This window comes from Fundulus heteroclitus, chromosome 15 (genome assembly GCF_011125445.2).
Source record: "Fundulus heteroclitus isolate FHET01 chromosome 15, MU-UCD_Fhet_4.1, whole genome shotgun sequence".
Lineage (NCBI taxonomy): Eukaryota > Metazoa > Chordata > Actinopteri > Cyprinodontiformes > Fundulidae > Fundulus > Fundulus heteroclitus.
Genome location: NC_046375.1, coordinates 22,576,607 through 22,598,035, shown reverse-complemented (window position 1 = coordinate 22,598,035; position 21,429 = coordinate 22,576,607). Strand labels below are relative to the sequence as shown.

At 41.6% G+C, this 21,429-nt stretch overlaps 2 protein-coding genes and 1 long non-coding RNA gene across 5 annotated transcripts in view; all 3 read right to left on the bottom strand.

The window, feature by feature from the left end:
- Positions 1-716: 716 nt before the first annotated feature.
- LOC118566234 lies at positions 717-4,762 on the bottom strand. Its single transcript, XR_004932890.1, has 4 exons — positions 4,731-4,762; positions 4,448-4,606; positions 4,230-4,325; positions 717-4,015 (listed from the first exon to the last, which is right to left on the bottom strand). It is a non-coding gene; the product is annotated as an uncharacterized LOC118566234 (long non-coding RNA).
- Positions 4,763-4,791: 29 nt separating this feature from the next.
- LOC118566207 lies at positions 4,792-11,351 on the bottom strand. The gene is made up of 4 exons (XM_036147630.1): positions 11,044-11,351; positions 5,972-6,070; positions 4,849-5,851; positions 4,792-4,802 (listed from the first exon to the last, which is right to left on the bottom strand). The coding sequence occupies exons 2-4, from the start codon at positions 5,972-5,974 to the stop codon at positions 4,792-4,794; spliced, it is 1,017 nt and encodes a 338-aa protein (XP_036003523.1). The 5' UTR covers positions 5,975-6,070; positions 11,044-11,351.
- A 788-nt stretch (positions 11,352-12,139) lies between these two features.
- kcnk13b (potassium channel, subfamily K, member 13b) overlaps positions 12,140-21,429 on the bottom strand; it is a 31,270-nt gene continuing 21,980 nt past the window's right edge. For all 3 annotated transcript variants that reach the window (XM_012868903.3, XM_036147673.1, XM_012868905.3), the window contains one exon: positions 12,140-13,951. In XM_012868903.3, the coding sequence (XP_012724357.2) occupies positions 13,796-13,951 (156 nt within the window). In that variant the 3' untranslated portion in view covers positions 12,140-13,795. The remainder of the gene's footprint in view (positions 13,952-21,429) is intronic.

The window sequence follows — 21,429 nt, the reverse complement described above, 5'->3', positions numbered from 1 at the left end:
CACTGGGCGGCAGCCGCTGAAGGGGGCATTGCTGCAAGGATGCAAAAAAACCCCAAAAAAACATTTATCAAATAAAAAACAGAAAACCTGCAGCCCTTATGAAATGCTCTGTGTTAAAAAAAATAGTTCAGAAGAAATACACAAAGCCCATGGCCCACGTTTTTTTCTAACTGTTTGATGGACCTCCCACCACTGAAAACCCTTACCAATGTGCCATGATCAGCCACTTCAACGCGAGTGGAAAAATAAATTTTTCAAGGAATTGACTCTGAGGGTTTCTCGTCACTCTATCATATATTTACATTTTGAAGAGTGCCTAACAGAATCAAACCGTTCTAACATGTTTGCTAAGTTAACGTTGAGCTAAATAATGTTTGCAGGAAGGGTTCTCCTATTTCCAAAAAAGTAACAAAAAACAAAACAACAACGTTTTTCTCTCCATCTGCACTGATAAAAAAATAGAGGTCGACAGAACTTAAATTATCTAGGCAACGTGATGCATTTAGTTTTTTGAGTTTTCCTTACTTAAATTCACTGTGGTTGAGTTTACAAAGATTTTTGAGTTCTGCCAACTTAGGTTTTTGGAGTGTTACATAGAAATTTTAAGTTCTACTAACTTAGGTTTCTTAGTTTTATACATACATTTTGAGTTCTACCAACTTGGGTTTTTTAGTTTTATACATACATTTTGAGTTCTACCAACTTAGGTTTCTTAGTTTTATACATACATTTTGAGTTCTACCAACTTGGGTTTTTTAGTTTTATACATACATTTTGAGTTCTACCAACTTGGGTTTTTTAGTTTTATACATACATTTTGAGTTCTACCAACTTGGGTTTTTTAGTTTTATACATACATTTTGAGTTCTACCAACTTGGGTTTTTTAGTTTTATACATACATTTTGAGTTCTACCAACTTGGGTTTTTTAGTTTTATACATACATTTTGAGTTCTACCAACTTGGGTTTTTTAGTTTTATACATACATTTTGAGTTCTACCAACTTGGGTTTTTTAGTTTTATACATACATTTTGAGTTCTACCAACTTGGGTTTTTTAGTTTTATACATACATTTTGAGTTCTACCAACTTGGGTTTTTTAGTTTTATACATACATTTTGAGTTCTACCAACTTGGGTTTTTTAGTTTTATACATACATTTTGAGTTCTACCAACTTGGGTTTTTTAGTTTTATACATACATTTTGAGTTCTACCAACTTGGGTTTTTTAGTTTTATACATACATTTTGAGTTCTACCAACTTAGGTTTTTTAGTTTTATACATACATTTTGAGTTCTACTAACTTAGGTTTTTCTGTTTAACCTTTAAGTTCTGAGTTCTATCAACTTTGTTTTATGAGTTTGACATATAGATTTTGAGTTATACAAACTCAGATTTTGTAGTGTTATCTGTAAGATGAATTCTATCAACTCAGTTTTTTTTAGTTCTACCAATGGTCTTCACTACCCATCATTCAACACACAAAAAATTATGTTAATACAACATTTTTATTGCTTCAAGTCAAACATTGTATCAATAGATACAGTATAAAACCATGTTCAACAACACAATCTTAATTGCACAGAGCAAAGTAACCTGAGAGCCTCTTGAGAACTGCACTTTCCTCTCCAAGTGTGCGTGTGTTTGCTTATTCAAGAGTTGGAGACCTGAATGCATGCATGTGTGTGTGTGCGCGCTGTGGTAAATGGCAGTCTGGGCTATGTGTGCAACAAGGCTACTATATCAACAGATACAAACATAAAACCACAATGTTGAACTGTTATGGGGAGAGCACAGAAGAGCTTGGCGCCCTGAGAACAGAGCTTCTTGAGAACTGCTCTTCTGTCTGTGTGTGGGGTGAGAGAACAGTCTATATGTATGAGAGCTATGTGTGCTGGCGAGCAGAGTAGCAGGTGTGCACATTGGTGATGGAACCTCAAGCTGTTTAACAATATCCCCATTTACATGACCTTCTTTCACTTTCAATCTGATTGATAACTAGATGCAAGCACCTCACCAAATCAGAATCTTTGGATCCAAGAGGTGGTGTAGGTGACACCTTTTCTAAATACTCTAATCTGGAAATTAGGCAAGAGGGGTCATGTAAATGCAGCTATTGTATCAAGATACAAAACAACAACATAAACCACATATATTATAAAAATATACCCACAATGAACTTAATGAATTATCTTAGCTTCTAGAAGAAAGCACAGAAGAGCTTGGCTCCCTGAGAACAGAGCTTCTTGAGAACTGCTCTTCTGTCTGTGTGTGGGGTGAGAGAACAGTCTATATGTATGAGAGCTATGTGTGCTGGCAAGCAGAGTAGCAGGTGTGCACATTGGTGATGGAACCTCAAGCTGTTTAACAATATCCCCATTTACATGACCTTCTTTCACTTTCAATCTGATTGATAACTAGATGTAAGCACCTCACCAAATCAGAATCTTTGGATCCAAGAGGTGGTGTAGGTGACACCTTTTCTAAATACTCTAATCTGGAAATTAGGCAAGAGGGGTCATGTAAATGCAGCTATTGTATCAAGATACAAAACAACAACATAAACCACATATATTATAAAAATATACCCACAATGAACTTAATGAATTATCTTAGCTTCTAGAAGAAAGCACAGAAGAGCTTGGCTCCCTGAGAACAGAGCTTCTTGAGAACTGCTCTTCTGTCTGTGTGTGGGGTGAGAGAACAGTCTATATGTATGAGAGCTATGTGTGCTGGCAAGCAGAGTAGCAGGTGTGCACATTGGTGATGGAACCTCAAGCTGTTTAACAATATCCCCATTTACATGACCTTCTTTCACTTTCAATCTGATTGATAACTAGATGTAAGCACCTCACCAAATCAGAATCTTTGGATCCAAGAGGTGGTGTAGGTGACACCTTTTCTAAATACTCTAATCTGGAAATTAGGCAAGAGGGGTCATGTAAATGCAGCTATTGTATCAAGATACAAAACAACAACATAAACCACATATATTATAAAAATATACCCACAATGAACTTAATGAATTATCTTAGCTTCTAGAAGAAAGCACAGAAGAGCTTGGCTCCCTGAGAACAGAGCTTCTTGAGAACTGCTCTTCTGTCTGTGTGTGGGGTGAGAGAACAGTCTATATGTATGAGAGCTATGTGTGCTGGCAAGCAGAGTAGCAGGTGTGCACATTGGTGATGGAACCTCAAGCTGTTTAACAATATCCCCATTTACATGACCTTCTTTCACTTTCAATCTGATTGATAACTAGATGTAAGCACCTCACCAAATCAGAATCTTTGGATCCAAGAGGTGGTGTAGGTGACACCTTTTCTAAATACTCTAATCTGGAAATTAGGCAAGAGGGGTCATGTAAATGCAGCTATTGTATCAAGATACAAAACAACAACATAAACCACATATATTATAAAAATATACCCACAATGAACTTAATGAATTATCTTAGCTTCTAGAAGAAAGCACAGAAGAGCTTGGCGCCCTGAGAAAAGAGCTTCTTGAGAACTGCTCTTTACTCTGTGTGCACGTGCAGCATGCTTGTTCTTGGAAAAGTTGTTGGGGAACAATATATGTGTACAGGCCTGTCCATGTGGTAGTCGGCAGAGAAGAGCTTTGTGTGTGTGTTCATGCAGGAGTTATGACAAAGCTGTGTGTGCATGCATGCATGTTGATGTCCACGTGAGTGTCAATCTGGCTTCACAGCAGCAGCTTCTCTTTCAAGGATCGCGTGCGCTGTGAGCATCTTGAACCAAGTTCGAAAAAGATGTTCTGGATAGCCTCGAAGGTGTACCTCATCTGCTCTGGATAGTTTATGTCCATTGCATACAAAAGGCCAAACAGGCAGGCGTAAGCAGCTGCGAGGTCAGGTAAGTTGTGAAGTATCACTGCCCCTTCCAGGATGATGGCGATGTCAGTCACTGTTTCCCATGCGGCAGCATCATCATCTACATAGACGGTCAGTATTGCAACGGGCACTCCTTCAACTACCGATTCTTCAGGGTCTGTGTTCTGATGGTAAAAATCATACACAGCGACATATTTTAGCGATAGACACCCTGTAACAGTTGCTGTCACCCATTAAACAACACATATCCTTATTTAGTTGTTTACAGTCACATTTAGGCACAAGACTACCAGCCAATAATTTTCCAGTCTCTGGGGAGATATTAAAGAGGCACTGAAAAAACTAGTAATCACACAAAATTGCTCTTGACTTACTTACCACACACTTCAAATAGAACTCTGATGCATCGTCACGAACAAAAATGGGAAGGCCTTTCAGTGCTGCTGTCCTTCGATGACGCACAATGTCTGTTGTCTGTGAAAATGTGCACACAAACATTGACACACACAAACACACACATTGTAACACAGCAAGATTTTGATGATTTAAAGTAATTTTTGTATTTGCATGTAGTTTAGTTTGGGGCATTTACCCACCTCTTCATCAAGTTTATTCAGCAACATCTCCATATCTGGACCAAAAGCTGCTTTTCTGGCTCGGTACAGTTTTATCAGGCGAGGGACATACTTGTCGAGGGATGCATTCCAAGTTGCCCGGAGGTCTCTGCTGGTGATTCGATAGAATTCTTCAGATATCTGGACACAAGCAACAAAACAGTCTTTAATTATAATATCCATGTCAGTGTTTAATGTGGTAGTCATGCCAGCCTAAAGCAACAGGAATGAGCGTTAGTACACAAATACACAAGGAAATCCTTACCTCCTCATGAGAAAACAGTGCAGGCCATCGTCTTGGACTTCTGACACCATAGGCTGCACTTCTACGATTTCTCTCCGACGATGGGAGAAAGTCAGTTCCATCTTTTGCCTAATCAGACCCATGTTCCTTTTCTTCATTTCTTCAATCAGTGCAAGCCTTTCCTCCTCAAGAGTGGTACCATCATGGTTGTCTGGATATTCTGGAACATGGTTGACCTCTCCACGTTTGGCCCTTTTCAGGATGAACGGAGCAGCCACTCCATCCTCTCCCCTTCTTTTTGTATTCACCATCACCTCATTGCAGCCTGCACGACGCAACTTTGCCCTGAAGTTGCCCATCTTATAATGAAGACTCTTCAGCCATCCATCATACCCAGTTACACTATCTGTCTCCTTTAGACAAGGATACTTGACCAGAAGACCAGATGCAACAGACACCAATTCATCCTTACTGGGATAGGCACCTCTGATATCAAAAATACTCTGCCAAAGTTTATTCACAATGTCAGATCTCATATCTCCTGTAAGAATGAGGCGCTTCTGTGTTCTTTCATATACCTCATTTCCCTTACGCAATCTCAGCTCAACATCATACGCAAATTTAGGGATTGGGAATGGATTTGGCCACCGGGTGGTACGCCTTAAAGGGGTCTGGGGAGAATCTGTATTGCTCTGGACAGAACTTGAGGAGGGAGAAGGGAGGGACTCGAACAAGCTCCCCTGGACAGAACTTGAGGAGGGAGCAGGGAGGGACTCGAACAAGCTCCCCTGGAAGGAACGAGTAGGGCTTCTCTGCGCTTCATTACAGTCCTCAGAGTGTAAGCTGGCTGTGTCAAGGGAGGACACTGAGCCAATCGAATGGCTATCAGATAGGTTGAGGGGAGATGCCCCAGTGTTACACACAATGTGCAAGACTGCACGCCCATCTGGCAACTCTGACATTTGAGTCAACTGACATAATGCATTTGAAAAATCGGGGTCCTCGAACTGGAGTGAGAAATCACCTTCCAACTGGATTTTGTCTTTAAGTACATTGATGAGCTGGTCAACAGATGCTGGTACCTCTGTGAGCAGGATTCGACGGGCTTCTTTTGGAGAGATAACTACTCGAAGTAACAAAGTCTGTAAAGGGGGGAGGGGGGGGGGGGTAAATGTTGAAGTTAACAACACAACTGCAATGGTAATGTTAAATTTAAACACAAACACATTTAAATTGAAATAACAGTGACTCAACATACATACCATTTTTGATGGCTTAGTTGAGGATGAATGTCCTTGTGGTCACCATCAGTTTCCCACCAACTTTGTATTGTTCTAGAGGATGATAGTCTATCAACAGATCTGGATCCAAGGCAACAGTTTCAGAGAGGTGGCTTTCAACAAGTTCATAAGATCGTAAATGTTCAATGTACCTTGAAACAAGTGTTCGGCAAATAAACGTCACTTCCTGTGCATTTATCAAAATGATTGCAATCTTGTGAAATTTTGGAAGGTCATTGCACTGGCCGGAAGATAAAACCATGCCCTCTGCATACTGTGTGCCATGTAGCTGAACAGATTTAGAAAGACTCACACTGTCAAGATGTGGATACTTCCTCTCAATTACACACCTCAGTGTGGTATCCATTTCTGAGACCGTGACCACTTTCACTCTTTCAACAATGAGCTTTTCCTTGAAAAGGTTAGGGCTATCCAGGTGGTAGGCCAACAATTGCTGGTGTTTCATGGAGAGAGTAAGCAGCACATTTTTCCAGTTGTTGGTGTCGTGAACCACTTTTTTAAAAAAGCTGTGCTTCGCCTCATATCGCATTGTCCATAATTCCACCAAAGGGCCATAACAACGAATTAGATGTGGGTAATGCTCAATAAAATGGTTCTTTGGTTTAAGTTTGTACTCTGGAAATGTATCAGTAAGCAATTGACGGTGGTCCTGCAGTTTGGAAGACAGACGGCACAGAGCTGCCTCTGAGAGCTTGTGTGAAACAACTATTTCAACAATGTCCTTGAGGTCCATTAAAATCATCCAAGCAGGTTCATGTTGGGGTATCTTGCATCCAATTAAAAAAGGAAGTAAGCGCAACAAAGCCCAATTCTCATGTCCATTGCCTGCAACCGTACCCTTCTTTAAGCTTCCTTTCGAAATGTGTTTTGGTTTGTTTACTTTGTCTGTGTTTTTGTATGGAAATGACTTTATGCTGTTATTAAGCACATCCAACGTAAAAAGACCTTTAGCAATCAAATTTTTCAAACACAAACACAATTCATAAGGGATGACCCCTTCGAAAAAATCATGCAGTATATCTGGAGGAAAGCCATTCACTGTATGAAAGAATTGTAAGTGCTTCTCAAGAACACACTTATTTTTGACACCATCAATGCTTTTGAGTGTTTCGTTCTGCCCGAGCTCTTCTAAAACTGCATTGTGTCCATCAACAGCCCTTAACTGGAAATCCTCAACATGAGTTGTAGCAATTTGGTGCTTGCTTATCAAACAAAACCGACAGAACTTCTCAACATTAAAACTTTCAGAAAAGCCTGCAAGACTATGTGCTGCAAGGTTATCTGCGCACACACAAAACACAGTACCTTTGACAAACTGATCAAGCACTTCAACAAATAGTCCCTCTTCCTCTATACGCCGTATATCTTTAATCAAGGGTTCAAGAAACTTTTCATAACCATACGCCTTAACATCATCACTTCTACCAAGAAGAGCAAGCTGAATTGATGTAAGGCTAGATCGGAACTTGGCAGGTAAATTTAGAAGAACCCAATAGACTGCAGTTATCTTATAAATGTTTTTAGAGGTGCCCAAAGGATTACAGATTTCAAAATCATCTGTGTATAATGCCAGACTGATGCATTTGTTCTGCTGTCCCAAAAGCTTATTGTCTTTAAAGTGCTTTCCGTCTTGGAAAGACTTGTAAGATCCAGGGAAAGAATCTTGACCAAAAACAACCTGTTCTGAAAAATCTTCTCTATTAAGTAGACTTCTAAGCACCTTCGGGACTGATATATACACAAATGAATTCTTGAGAACTGGGTTAAAAAGATACTCTGTTGGTTCTATTACAGAAAATTTCTCCTGAAAATATAAAGTCCTGCGATAATCAGTAGAGAGGCAGCCCTTTGCAGCTGTTGTTACCAAGAGTGGATTAGTTTCGACAATGGCATCAGATATTTCATGCAGAACTGAATCATCTACTTCAATTTTATGCCTCAAAAGTATCTTTTTCACACTTCTCAAAGTCTGATTGCTAGCAAAAGACAGAATGTTATGCAATTCCTCTACAACTTTTTGTGTAGCGTGCCTACTAATATGCAGCTCTGTTATCATGCACAAAAAGAGACTAGCTAATTTGTGCTCAAGTGTTTTACCATCCACAATCTCATCAGCCCCATCTACACCACTCTCCAATGCCACCCCTACTTCACAATCATCCAGTTCACCATCACTTGCTTCAATGTCAGTGTTGCCTCTCCATACAGTTCGAAAATCTTTAAAAGTACAATGTCTGTGATTACGGCTTCTATGAGAAGTAAAGGTTGGGCGAATGTTGGTTTTGAAATTGCATCTTAGAATGGGGCATTGCACGGTCTCTCGATTCCTTAAATGGTTTGCTAGATGGTTCCAAAAAGTCTTTTCGCTGCAAATCTCTTTAAAGTCGCACAATTCACATTGAAATGTTGAATTGGGTGAATTTACAGTGGATGTGTGTGATCTTGAGAGGTGTGACCGCAATGCACCAGATGTTTTAAATACACATACACAATCTGTGTAAATGCAAGGCCAATGTGTACCGTGACCGTGGTGAAGCCTACAATGCTTAAGAAGAATGTCCTGAGAGGAGCTTGAAAACTTGCATGACTTGCACTGCATGAAGTCCCTTCCTGAAACAGAATCACACACAAATCATTAGAATACATCTTGCTTAAAGCATAGGCAATGTTTCCATTAATATTCCTTCATTTCCTAGGTCAATTTCTTGTTAGTGAGTGACAAGGTATTGAAGTAATTAAACATTCTCCAGCCAGAAATGAGCTGATAAGGAGAAGAAGAACACAAGCTTTGCGCGGACGACCTGAGTGGAGCGCCTGTGTTTTTTCCTCCCATTCACTATATGCACGCGCGAAAGGAACGACAAAAAACCGCCTGTTATCGTCAAATAAACAGGATATCGAGTTAGGTTTTTTTTTTTTTTTAAATATTGCCGAGGCGGGAAACCCTGGACTGACACGGGAGTGGATTTTCACTCCTGTCCCGTCCCACAGAAAAAAAAAAAAATTGTGTCCTGTCCCAATCCCGGGCCAGAGTAGAAAGTAAAGTCCTGTCCCGTCCCACTCCTGGTATAATTACTCCCACTCTCAATGACTCCCGCTCCTGCACCACTCCCATTCTTGTTGCCTTTATTAAGATTTCTAGCAATACACTGAACCTGATTTTCCTATTTAAGTTCCTGTTTTTTGGCTGTAGTAAAGGCCAGTTAAAGTAAGTGGAATAATGATAAATAATAATAATAAAAGTAAAAAAAACAAGGAAACAGACCATGCCTAGCTTAGTTGAATAAAAAACAAAATGTACAATGTTGCCTTTTACTAATTTATTAAGTCATTGTTTCACATGAACAATAAAGTTACTTTTATGTTTCAAATTTTTGAAACTAACTACCTAATTAATAAAGTGCATAAAGGCAATACTTTCACAATTTAGATAATGTACTTCATTAGTTAAAAAACTCAGTTTTGTAAAAGAAAAAGTTCAATATTGTACAAGCATATTAATATTTGTACTTTTGCAAGAAATATCCACAAACTAATTAGGGTTTACTATCAGAACCAATACTTCCATCAAACATTAAACACATTCTTGGACAGACCTCTCAGCTTTTATCAAAAATTCAGAGTGAGATTATGTTATTTTCGGGGACTGGAAAGAGCTGGTCCAGTCAGCTCTGTCTCATTTTTATCTGACCAGACATTAAAAAGTGAAAGAAAAGTCTTAAGACGTTGTTCGGTTAGTGGGTTAAAACAGAAAGAATAACAACTGTTCAAATAATACTGAATAAAATAATAAAGTAGTTTTAAGTTATTGGCCGTATTATTACACTGTAGCACATTGGATAATGATTCCAGGAAACACGTTTTACAAGCAGGTATTGAATGTTAACACCGTTACATTCAACTCTCGCCAAGTTTGTTAATATTTGCAACTTTCCAGTCAGCTCTGTGATTTAATTACCTACTTCTGCGTTGCAAATCCAACTTTTCCAGTTTGAGTTCGTGAGCAGCGGTTAATTCCCCCATTCTGTTTATGAGCGAGCGGAAAACATAGACCGGAAGCACTGTTGGCTTCTGGGTCGTGTAGTTCTTTTGACTTGCATTATAGTTCAGGTTTCTTGGAAAAAACTACAAAATGGCGGCGGCGAGTCTACAATTATTATTTTTTTTATTTAGTTCTGTACCGTCCTAATCACGTGATATTTACTAATGTTGACTCCGTTAACACGCATTTTTTTGTTGTTTCGCGCGTGCGTGAATGGCAGGGAAAAAAACACATGGATACCCCCGCTCCGCGCAAAACTTGTCGTCGTCCCCCCCCCACTCCCCCGCTCCGTGCAAAATGTGTCTCTCCCCCCATCCCCCCCCCCCCCCCCCCGTTCGGTTCTTGAGCGAGCGGAAAACATAGACCGGAAGCACTGTTGGCTTCTGGGTCGTGTAGTTCTTTTGACTTGCATTATAGTTTAGGTTTCTTGGAAAAAACTACAAAATGGCGGCGGCGAGTCTACAATTTTTTTTTTTTTTTTTATTTAGTTCTGTACCGTCCTAATTACGTGATATTTACTAATGTTGACTCCGTTAACACGCATTTTTTTTTATTGCTTTCCCGCGTGCATGAATGACAGGGAAAAAACACATGGATACCCCCGCTCCACGCAAAACTTGTCGTCTCCCCCCCCCCACCGTACTATAGCCTAGTGCCACTACTCGTTAAGCAGACGTAGCTCTTTCTATCCCGCTTGAAAACGCTCCACAACCACATTTGCAACAACCGCAGTTCTTACAAAACACGTGTATGTAGTATAAATACAATTACATTTAACACTTTTAGCGGTTTAAGTTACTGACTGCATAACCTCACATTCAAAAATTAGCCTGAAGTTAGCAAACTAAAAACAGCTAATAACTTCAGTAATTTGGTTGAAATACACTAAATATACAACTCTGGTTAATTCACCGACTAAATCGATCTTCATTTCTTTGAACAAAAGTGTTCTATGAAATCGTATTTATGGAAATAACAATAATTAGCCTACCTGAAAATCTCAAGTCCGCCAATCTTCTCAAACGCGAGGGAAGGCTGTGCATTTGAAGAAAGGGATAGGAAACCCCGTACCGTAGTAGGCGTGTCCATGAACATGAGCAGTGCGCATGCCCATGAGTTTACAGTTGAGGGAACTCAAAAAATCTTATATAGGCGATTTAAAACTCCTTGTTAAGCAAACTTCTGAGAATTTGAGTCGGGCAAACATGTATTTATTTGTTAGATGTCAAATTTATATTTCTGAGTCAGATTACAATACAATTGTGTGTTAGAACAACAATTGCCAATTACTTTTTTAACAGTGTGAGGCGCTTTCTGAATTCGGAGCTACTGACGGAAAAGGGCCAATTTTTTAAGCTGTATGGGATGTGCCGCTCTGCATAACTAAATTCACACGTACTCCCCCAACAATAAGGTGTCCTTAGTGGCGTTGTTAGTCTGGCTCACTGCGAGATGTTCGGCCAAAGGCAAGAAGGCGTGAATTGTTCTGAAACCTCAGGCTCAATGCTGCACTGGATGTTTCTGAAAGTTGAAATCTGAGGCTTCCTGCTGTGTTCAGAGATGTTTTTTTTCTCATTTGACGTGAATGGCTTCCTTCCACCCTCTCTCAAATCACCACGGTTAGGGTTACAAGCTGAAGTCGGCAGGTGATTTGGGGCCATTTCACCTCTTTACCAGCAGAATTGGTTGCTCTGAATCAGAGGCTAGCTTCAGTGTTGTTATGTTTTCCACCTAAAACAGTCGTCAATTGATATTTGAACGCCGTTATATGGGTTGTTAGACTGTATTTCCTGTGTGAATGAGCTAAGGAGAGGCCACATCAGATCAAATAGTTGTTAATACTCATCATTTTACTTAATATCACACCCATTAATATTCGTATTTCGCGTCCTCTCGATGCCAAAAACAGCCAACAATTGTATCATCAAAGCAGAGATGCTTCCCCAGGATGACATAAGACGTGCAACTCAACAGAGGAATTCAACTCCTCATGGGTTAGGGTCTTTTTACCATAGGTGACAGTAATTACCACGCCTTGTTATGCTGTGGATCAACACCACTGGGCAGCCTCCACAAAACGGTTAGAGCTCCGATTTCAAACCTCTAAAATAAAGATTTCAATTGTACTGATGCCGTAACAGCGTGATCACTAAGAGTTAATTTTCTTAAAAACTGGGACCCCCGTTTGCCTCTCTACCATGTTTATTACAGTTTTATAGACTATACTGAAGAGGCATGTCAACCATAAGAGTCCACCTATCTCCCCTTGTTCCCTACTGCCAGAGATTTTCAGGCACCTCATCGACCTTTGCCATGACGATGAACTTGCATCCTGCCTCCCGAGGACACGGTGACTGGATTGAGGAGATCCTTAAAGTGGTTTCTTTGAAGAAAGATTATTTTCTTTATAGTGCCCTTAGAAAAAGACAGAACAAATAGTGGCTCCTCTACAAAAAAAAATGACAGGGTGAGTTTTGTTCCAAAGTACCATCTAAATGAACCACCAGACTTAGAAAAATGTCCTTTGGCGACTTGGTTTCCCAATTCCACCTATGACAGATAAAGCCTTCATGACGACTCCTTTACGTAAAAGCACGCAGCTTCAAAGACAGGCGAGTTCTGAGACTTACACCGTGAAACAGGACCAGACATTTGGCCAAATCCGAGCAAATTATTATCAGCTTGCTGGATTCTGTTCCAATAAATGTTTTTCTTCACATTTGTTTTGTCTAATTCTGGTGTAAAGTTCCTGCAAAGATTTTTTTTCTACTCCCTCTCCAGTTCAGATATGTAACCAGAGTCACCTGGTTCCTTATGTAAGTACCAACACATTTCTACAATGAACTGAACCAGAACCGGGGACACCTCATACAACTACAAGTTCCCGCTTGCTTTGACCCGTTTGCTTTAACACGAGATTCATTCTTGATTAAAAGAATTTGAAATAAAAAAAATGAAACCCCACAATCAGGATACCATCTTCAGATATCCTTTTTGAAGAATAAAATCACCCTGGCATATGTTGGCAAGATGCAGGAGAAAAAATAAACCATGATTATATTTATCACTAGTTCCCATTGGTGCTGTCTGTATTACTGGTGCAAAAATGGGAATATCATTTAGTTTATATTTCAGTTTTGATAAAGATAATTTATTGAGTAAATACAGAATTCTTCCATAGGACCTAAAGTTTTTTTTTAAAGGTCAATAGACTACGTATGCGCAAGAAAATAGTTTAACATAGCATATCAACCGTACAACTATATTTGGTATAAAAAAAATGTAGGCATCCTTTTTATTTCCTGAACATGGTGCTGCGCTTTACATGGCGAGACACTATTAGACACAAACCCAGGAAACGTTTGCTTTATTAAAGCCATTTTCTCTCATTTCTACGCTGCACAGTCACAGCTGTGATACGGACTTGGATCGAGTCACAGAGCAACAATGCTGTTGAGGATTGCAGATGAGTGGAAGTTGCATTTAGGTGTGAAGAAGCTCGGAGAAGAGGCTCTAGGCAGGCTTTTTTATTTGTCACCATGGAAACTGGGTTCATCACCAGGGAACATTCCAGAAATCCAGTCCAGATGAAAGATTTCAGCAAACTGTCAGAGTCATCTTCCTGAAAGGAAGACGGATCCATGGCTGCTGGGGGCGGGGGGGTCAGTCTCGGTGTCAGTCAGCCCACACTCGCCTCAAACTCTTCCTCATCTGTCTTCTGTAGGTTTTAAACCCCCCCCCCCCTATCTGTCCACGCTGGTCTCTGCCAGCCGGTTGTTCATGATGCCCAGGGCGCCCACCCCTCCCGAGAAGCCGTTCTGATGCGAGCAGGAGCCGGACGGCCGAGGGTGTCCGACGGCCATCTCCGAGAGCTGCTTCTGCATGATGGCCAAGTTCACCTGCGGGAAGAGAAAGGAGAAAGGCACATGAGGAAGAGTTCGCCACCCGTATCCAGAGGCTTGCACACCATCCGCCCCGTTAAAAGCGGGCAAAGGCGGGTGAATACAAAGCGTTGGCAGCTAGCACACGTCGTTCTGACAGCACAGATATAAAGCAAGCAGAGGTGAGCTTTCCTTGGCTTATAGGTGCGATGATTTAACTGGAGAGAAAGGTGACGAAAACAAGCGTGGCTGAAGGGAACCAGATGATGCGCTCCATCAAAGCCGCCTTTCCCCGTCATTTACCATTGTGAAAAGCCTCCCCTAGAAAAGAACACGGCTGCTGTTTCTTTTTATCCAATTATGTTTAACAGTAGTCAACCAGATGTCCCCACAGGGGGGAATCCTTAGTTTGTACTCCACCTGACATTTCATATATATATTTTTTCATAGTTTAAAAAATATTGCAGAGAGCAGTGTGACATTTGTTGCAGACGCTCCTGCTCCGCTTGCAAATTCAATAAAGAAGGTGACTGCTTTATATTCTTTATATTCTTTTCTTTCTGTCGCAAAGTCTAGAGCCTGCTCCAGCAGACCTAGGTAATCTTTCCACCAAAAGACGATGATTTAGTGAGATGTGCCTTTGTGAAGTATTTTTCGATGGGATTAAAATCCCACGTCTCAGCATGTTTTACTGGGATATTATTTGATAGCCCAACACAAAGTAGCGCGTAAGTGTCCAGTGGTAGTGAAACGATGATGGTTTATGTTTTTTTCATATATAGATCCTTTGCAAAAAATTGCTTTCAGAAGTCTTATTAAATGGAGTCTTTGTGTGTGAAATCTAATTCCGGCATGAAGCCAGCTTTTCCATGTCGGCCTCAGAGGTTTGTCTGAGAACAGTGGTGAACAAACAGCGGCGTCATAAAGACCAGGGAACAGCCTGCAACTGCAAAACTGTCGCTAGCAACCAAACTAAACTGAGAGGACAGTCAAGAGGAGCATTGTTCAGAGAAGCTGCCAGGAGGCCCATGGCAACTCTGGAGGAGCTGCAGAGATACACAATTAGTAGTTGTGCACTCCACAAAACTGGCCTTTAGTGGCAAAAAGAAATCCAGCGTTGAATAAAAGAAGATTAGCCCAAAATCACGCTTTCTTGTCTACATGTAAAACACCATGTATGGAGCAAAACTGCTCATAGTCCTGAAAACACTCCCCCCACTTGGAAAAATGGCAGCATCGTACTGTGGGGATGCTTTCCTGCTTTACTTAAGCAGGGACAGGGGATCTGGTTGGAATTGATGGAAGGATGATGGGGCAAAATCCAGGAAGAAAACCTGCTTCATCTCACTGCTAGAAAGTGTGGGAAATGTAGGAATTGTTTGCAAGAAATGTAGGCAATGTGTACGCTCTACTGTCCGCGTGGCTCACAGTATGCACACTGTACACCCGAGTATGTGGGAGCCTTAAATATGAAGATCTGTCTCACAGTTTTGCATTCACAAACTTTATGTTGCCTTTAGGGTAATGGCTTCTTCCTCCCTGAGGGGTGTGATGGCCACACCTGCAGCCACACAGTCGGTAACCTCACAAACCACTTTTTCACTTTAAGTTTGCACATACTGTATACATACGTTAATTTGTTTGGTTTTTAGTGTGACAATATTGAAGTACATTAGTTCCAATTGTAGCGCGCACATTTGGTTAACTTTTGTATATTTAATTTTGTTACATGCTTAACATCTGTTTGTTTTCTTTTTTTGGTGTTGTGGGGAGTGCCTCCAACTAGGCTGAAGCAGAGGACTCTGGCTGGCACACTCCAATCCCTGATTAACTCACTGATTGGGTGATACCATCTGGAGTTCCACTAGGGGGGAGAAGACCATGGAGTCCTTATTTTAATTCTGTGGCAAATTCTTTCTTTTGCTTTTGGGATTTATTTATTTTGCTAATTTTTAGTTATTAGTCATTTAAGTTTAATCCTTAAACCAACTGTGTTTAGTTATCTTTGTTGTTGCATAGATGTTCCCTTTCCCTCTTCCTCAGTGTGTTAGTCTGGTCTGATCAGCCAGTATTTAAGCCCCCTTTGTTTGTTGTATGTCAGGTCAGTTTGTTTGTTTGAGCAGTTAGTTTGAGGTTTTTGTTATGTTTAACTTTGATATTTTTGGCTTGAGTTAGCGTCTTTATTTGACCTCTTTTAAGGGCCCTATAATTATTGTTTGAAACTTTTGTTACTTTGGGGAAATAAAACCCAGTTTTTTGAAAGTTACAACTGTGTCCTCATGCTTGACCGGCTCGGTCCCTCACACATGGTGGCAGTGGTGGGATTCAATACCATAGAACGTGTGCTTGTAACAACCTCCTCTCCCTCGTAACATAGACTTGGTCCATCGGCAAAGCTTCACTCCAGAGTGACTTCCAATTAATTTGTATCCTTGCTTAGTCAGTGCTTCCCTCAGAGCAGGGGTGATCATCTCCCGTCTTTCCTCTTCATTTTCAGCCTTTGTCACTCCGTTCAGTTTGGACAGCTTCACCATCTGGCCGTTGACTTGATCCTCCTTCACTCCCTTTGCTTTCCAAATGATGCAGGACCGGAGGAGGATGACATTGAGGACGTCAAGAATGCCCAGGCGACATCTGCATCAGTCAGGATATCTTCAGGTCAGTCACAATTCTCTCTGGAGCCGAAGTTACAAAAACTGACAAGTGATGATGATATTGAACATTTCCTTGTTACGTTTGAGAGAATGGCAGCTGCCTGTAGATGGCCGAAAGCAGACTGGGTTTTCCACCTCATTCCTCTCCTGACTGGAAAGGCAAGGAGTGCCTATGTTCATATGGATGTAGATGAGACACACAATTATGATGATGTGAAAACAGCCATCTTAAAGAAGTATGACATTAATCCAGAAACGTACAGACAAAGGTTTCGTTCCCTGTATGTTTATCCTGATGAGAGCCCTAAAGAACTTTATGTGAGGCTGAAGGAATTGTATGGGAAATGGATTTTACCCAGAGGTAAAACCGTGGAAGAAATTGGTGAAATGTTGATTCTGGAACAATTTCTGAGAATGTTGTCCCCTGAGCTCCAGGTGTGGATAAAAGAGCATGATCCAAAATCCGCTGCAGAAGCTTCGACCCTCGCAGATGTGTTTGTGGCTGCTCGCAGGAAGGGACAGCCATGGAGTAATGCCTCATTTAAGGATAAGAACGCCTGCAAGCCAGCATCATCTCGGCACCACCAGGGTTCAGCAACAGGTGGGAGTAAAATCTCAAGAATTGAATTGCTTGCCAATTCTCCTAATAAATTTAGTAAGAGACTTCCAGTTTGTTATCTATGTGGTCAGGAAGGGCACACTAAACCGGTGTGTCCACAAAACCCCTTAAAACTGACCCAGATGTGCTTGGTACCATCCCAAGACTCAGATATAAAAGAAAGGGGATCTTTAACAAGAATGACCACAGTAAAAATCAATGGAAGAAGACTGAAGGCCTTGATAGATACTGGCAGTGCTCAGACTTTGGTTCACAGACAATTTATACCAAGTGGCGTGCATACTTATGATACCATCTCAATCTGTTGTGTGCATGGGGAGGAGAGGCCTTACCCTACTGCTGACATATTTATTGAAGTAGGTGGACAAGCCTATTTATTGAAAGTAGTTGTGGCTGATGCCTTGCCCTTCCCAGTAATTTTGGGTGAAGACCTGCCAGTGCTCAATGATTTGTTAAAACCAGCAAAGGACTGTAATGTGGCTATTACGAGGGCCAAAGCTGCTGAAGTAAATGAACATCTTCCAACTTTGAGTACCTTACCTTTCTTTGACGCTGACGTGGAGACTGATCCTGGGAGATCTAGGAAATCACGAAGTCAAAGAAAGCAAGAGAAGTTCAGAGGTACTGTTGTAAAGGTGCCGGCAGATGCTACCCCTGATGAACCGCTCGGGTTTAAAATGCCAACAGACATTATTCAAATGCAGCAAAATGACCGCACGTTGTCAGACATTTTGTCGAGAGCTAAGAAGGATTCTAAGGGTGAGCTTGGCCACAACAAAGAGGAGTATTTTTTACAGAACGGCATACTTTACCATCGGTGTGGTCAGGCTAAACGGCTAGTGGTTCCACACAAGGCCCGAGAGATGGTACTTAATCTGGGCCACTCCATTCCCTGGGCTGGCCACCTAGGGAAATGCAAGACCACTAGTCGTATTAAACGTTACTTCCACTGGCCTGGCCTACATTCCGATGTTGCACAATTCTGCAAGAGCTGCCCCCAGTGTCAAAGGACATCAATTAGAGGCCCTTCAAGAGTTCCACTTCAGCCCTTGCCTGTGATAGGCACCCCATTTGAACGTCTCGGGATGGATATTGTTGGTCCCTTGGAAAAAAGCCATTCCGGGTATCGGTATATGTTGGTGGTCACAGATTATGCAACCAGATACCCTGAAGTCTTCCCATTGAAAACGATGAAGGCAAAAGCTGTAGCCTTCTCTCTAATACAGTTCTTTTCAAGAGTGGGGTTTCCTCGTGAAATTCTCACAGATCAAGGAACCAATTTTATGTCTGTTTTACTGAAACAGGTGTATAAATTATTGGGGATTAGGAGTGTAAGGACTACTCCATATCATCCGCAGACGGATGGGTTAACGGAGCGCTTTAATCAGACCTTGAAGCAAATGCTCCGTAAGTTTGTAGATGAAACGGGCTCGGACTGGGATCAGTGGTTGCCTTACCTACTTTTTGCATATAGGGAAGTGCCCCAGGCTTCCACTGGGTTCTCCCCTTTTGAACTCCTATATGGTTATGAGGTCAGAGGCCCTCTTACCCTGTTGAAGGAAATCTGGGAAGGGACCCAGATAGGGGAGGAGCCAGTTAATGTCATTTCCTATGTCTTAAAGATGAGGGAGAAACTGGAAAAAATGAGCATATTGGCTCAGAAACATTTGGCAGATGCACAGATGTCCCAAAAAGCTTGGTATGATCGTTCGGTAAGAGAGAGATCTTTTAAACCAGGCCAAAAGGTTCTGGTAATGTTACCTACGAATGATAGTAAGCTCCTGGCAAAGTGGCAGGGTCCCTTTGAGGTGCAAAGGAAGTTAGGCCCTACAACCTACCAGGTTGCCACTCCAGGACTCCAACGATCTACCAGAGTGCTGCACGTAAATCTGCTTAAAGAGTGGGTCCCACGATCTGAAAAGGGAGCAGATGTTCTGTTCATCCGGCAAGTGGGAGAGGATGAAGAAACAGAGCAATACCTGCCATCTCAGTCTGCCTCCAGCGTGGATTTGAGCCATCTCACTGACTATCAACAGCATGAGGTAAAACCTCTCATTACTTCCGATATATTCAAAGAATATCCAGGACGGACGAATTTGGTGGAACATAATATTGTCCTGAAAGAAAATGCGTCAGTCAGACGCATGAGTTACAGGGTACCTGAACGTCTTCTTGGACCTTTGAAGAAGGAAGTGGACCTCATGCTGGCCCTGGGAATTATTCGGCCCTCAAAAAGTGAGTGGTGCAATCCGGTTGTGCTGGTTCCCAAAAAGGATGGCACTATAAGGTTTTGTATCGACTTCAGGTATCTGAACTCTGTTTCAAAGTTTGATTCTTACCCTACACCACGAGTGGATGAACTTATCGAGCGTCTGGGAAAAGCTAAATATTTATCTACAATTGACCTCTCTAAGGGCTATTGGCAGGTCGTTCTCAGTGAAGGCTCAAGGGAGTTAACAGCTTTCCGTACATCATGGGGGCTGTTTGAGTTCACCGTTCTGCCATTTGGTCTACATGGAGCACCTGCCACTTTCCAAAGACTGATGGACCGGGTACTGTATGGTCTTGCTGATTATACCAGTGCCTATCTTGATGACATTGTCATTTACAGTGGGACCTGGGAAGAACACCTGACACATTTGAGGACAGTTTTGGACCGACTGAAGGCAGCTGGTCTCACAGTCAACCCAGCAAAGTGTTCCCTGGCTAAGATGGAGACTCAGTACCTTGGGTTCACAGTTGGAGGTGGGGTCATAAAGCCACAAGTTGATAAAGTCAGAGCTATTGCATCTGCTCCTCTTCCACAGACCAAAAAGCAGCTGAGATCCTTCCTTGGGATGGCCGGCTTCTACAATCGCTTTATTCCAAACTTTTCGGCTAGAGCGGCGGCCCTGACAGATTTGACAAGCTCACGATGCACAAACCAGGTTCAGTGGAGTCCGGAAGCTGTTGCCGCTTTTCAAGATATCCAGCAGTCGCTAAGTGAGAATCCAGTTCTCCATTGTCCTGATTTCGAAAAGGACTTTGTACTGCAAACAGATGCTTCGGAAAGGGGTGTTGGAGCAGTGCTTCTACAGGACTCATGGGAGGGCAAGCATCCGGTGGCCTACATCAGTCGCAAGCTGCTACCCCGAGAAGAGCGCTATGCTACAGTGGAGAAGGAAGCTTTGGCCATTAAATGGGCACTTGATTCCTTCAAGTACTACCTTCTGGGGAGAGAGTTTGTTTTGCAGACTGACCACAGGGCACTTCAATGGCTAAACCGTATGAAAGACTCTAATGCAAGGATTACCCGGTGGTACCTGGCTATGCAGCCATATCGGTTTAAGGTCCAGTACATCCCTGGGAAAGAAAATGTGACTGCTGACTTTCTCTCTCGCTGTCCTAGCGGCAGTTTCCAAGAGGGGGGGAATGTGATGGCCACACCTGCAGCCACACAGTCGGTAACCTCACAAACCACTTTTTCACTTTAAGTTTGCACATACTGTATACATACGTTAATTTGTTTGGTTTTTAGTGTGACAATATTGAAGTACATTAGTTCCAATTGTAGCGCGCACATTTGGTTAACTTTTGTATATTTAATTTTGTTACATGCTTAACATCTGTTTGTTTTCTTTTTTTGGTGTTGTGGGGAGTGCCTCCAACTAGGCTGAAGCAGAGGACTCTGGCTGGCACACTCCAATCCCTGATTAACTCACTGATTGGGTGATACCATCTGGAGTTCCACTAGGGGGGAGAAGACCATGGAGTCCTTATTTTAATTCTGTGGCAAATTCTTTCTTTTGCTTTTGGGATTTATTTATTTTGCTAATTTTTAGTTATTAGTCATTTAAGTTTAATCCTTAAACCAACTGTGTTTAGTTATCTTTGTTGTTGCATAGATGTTCCCTTTCCCTCTTCCTCAGTGTGTTAGTCTGGTCTGATCAGCCAGTATTTAAGCCCCCTTTGTTTGTTGTATGTCAGGTCAGTTTGTTTGTTTGAGCAGTTAGTTTGAGGTTTTTGTTATGTTTAACTTTGATATTTTTGGCTTGAGTTAGCTTCTTTATTTGACCTCTTTTAAGGGCCCTATAATTATTGTTTGAAACTTTTGTTACTTTGGGGAAATAAAACCCAGTTTTTTGAAAGTTACAACTGTGTCCTCATGCTTGACCGGCTCGGTCCCTCACAGGGGCCTTTCAGCCCGTGTTGGTTCATGACTTGTTTCATTGTGGATAATGACA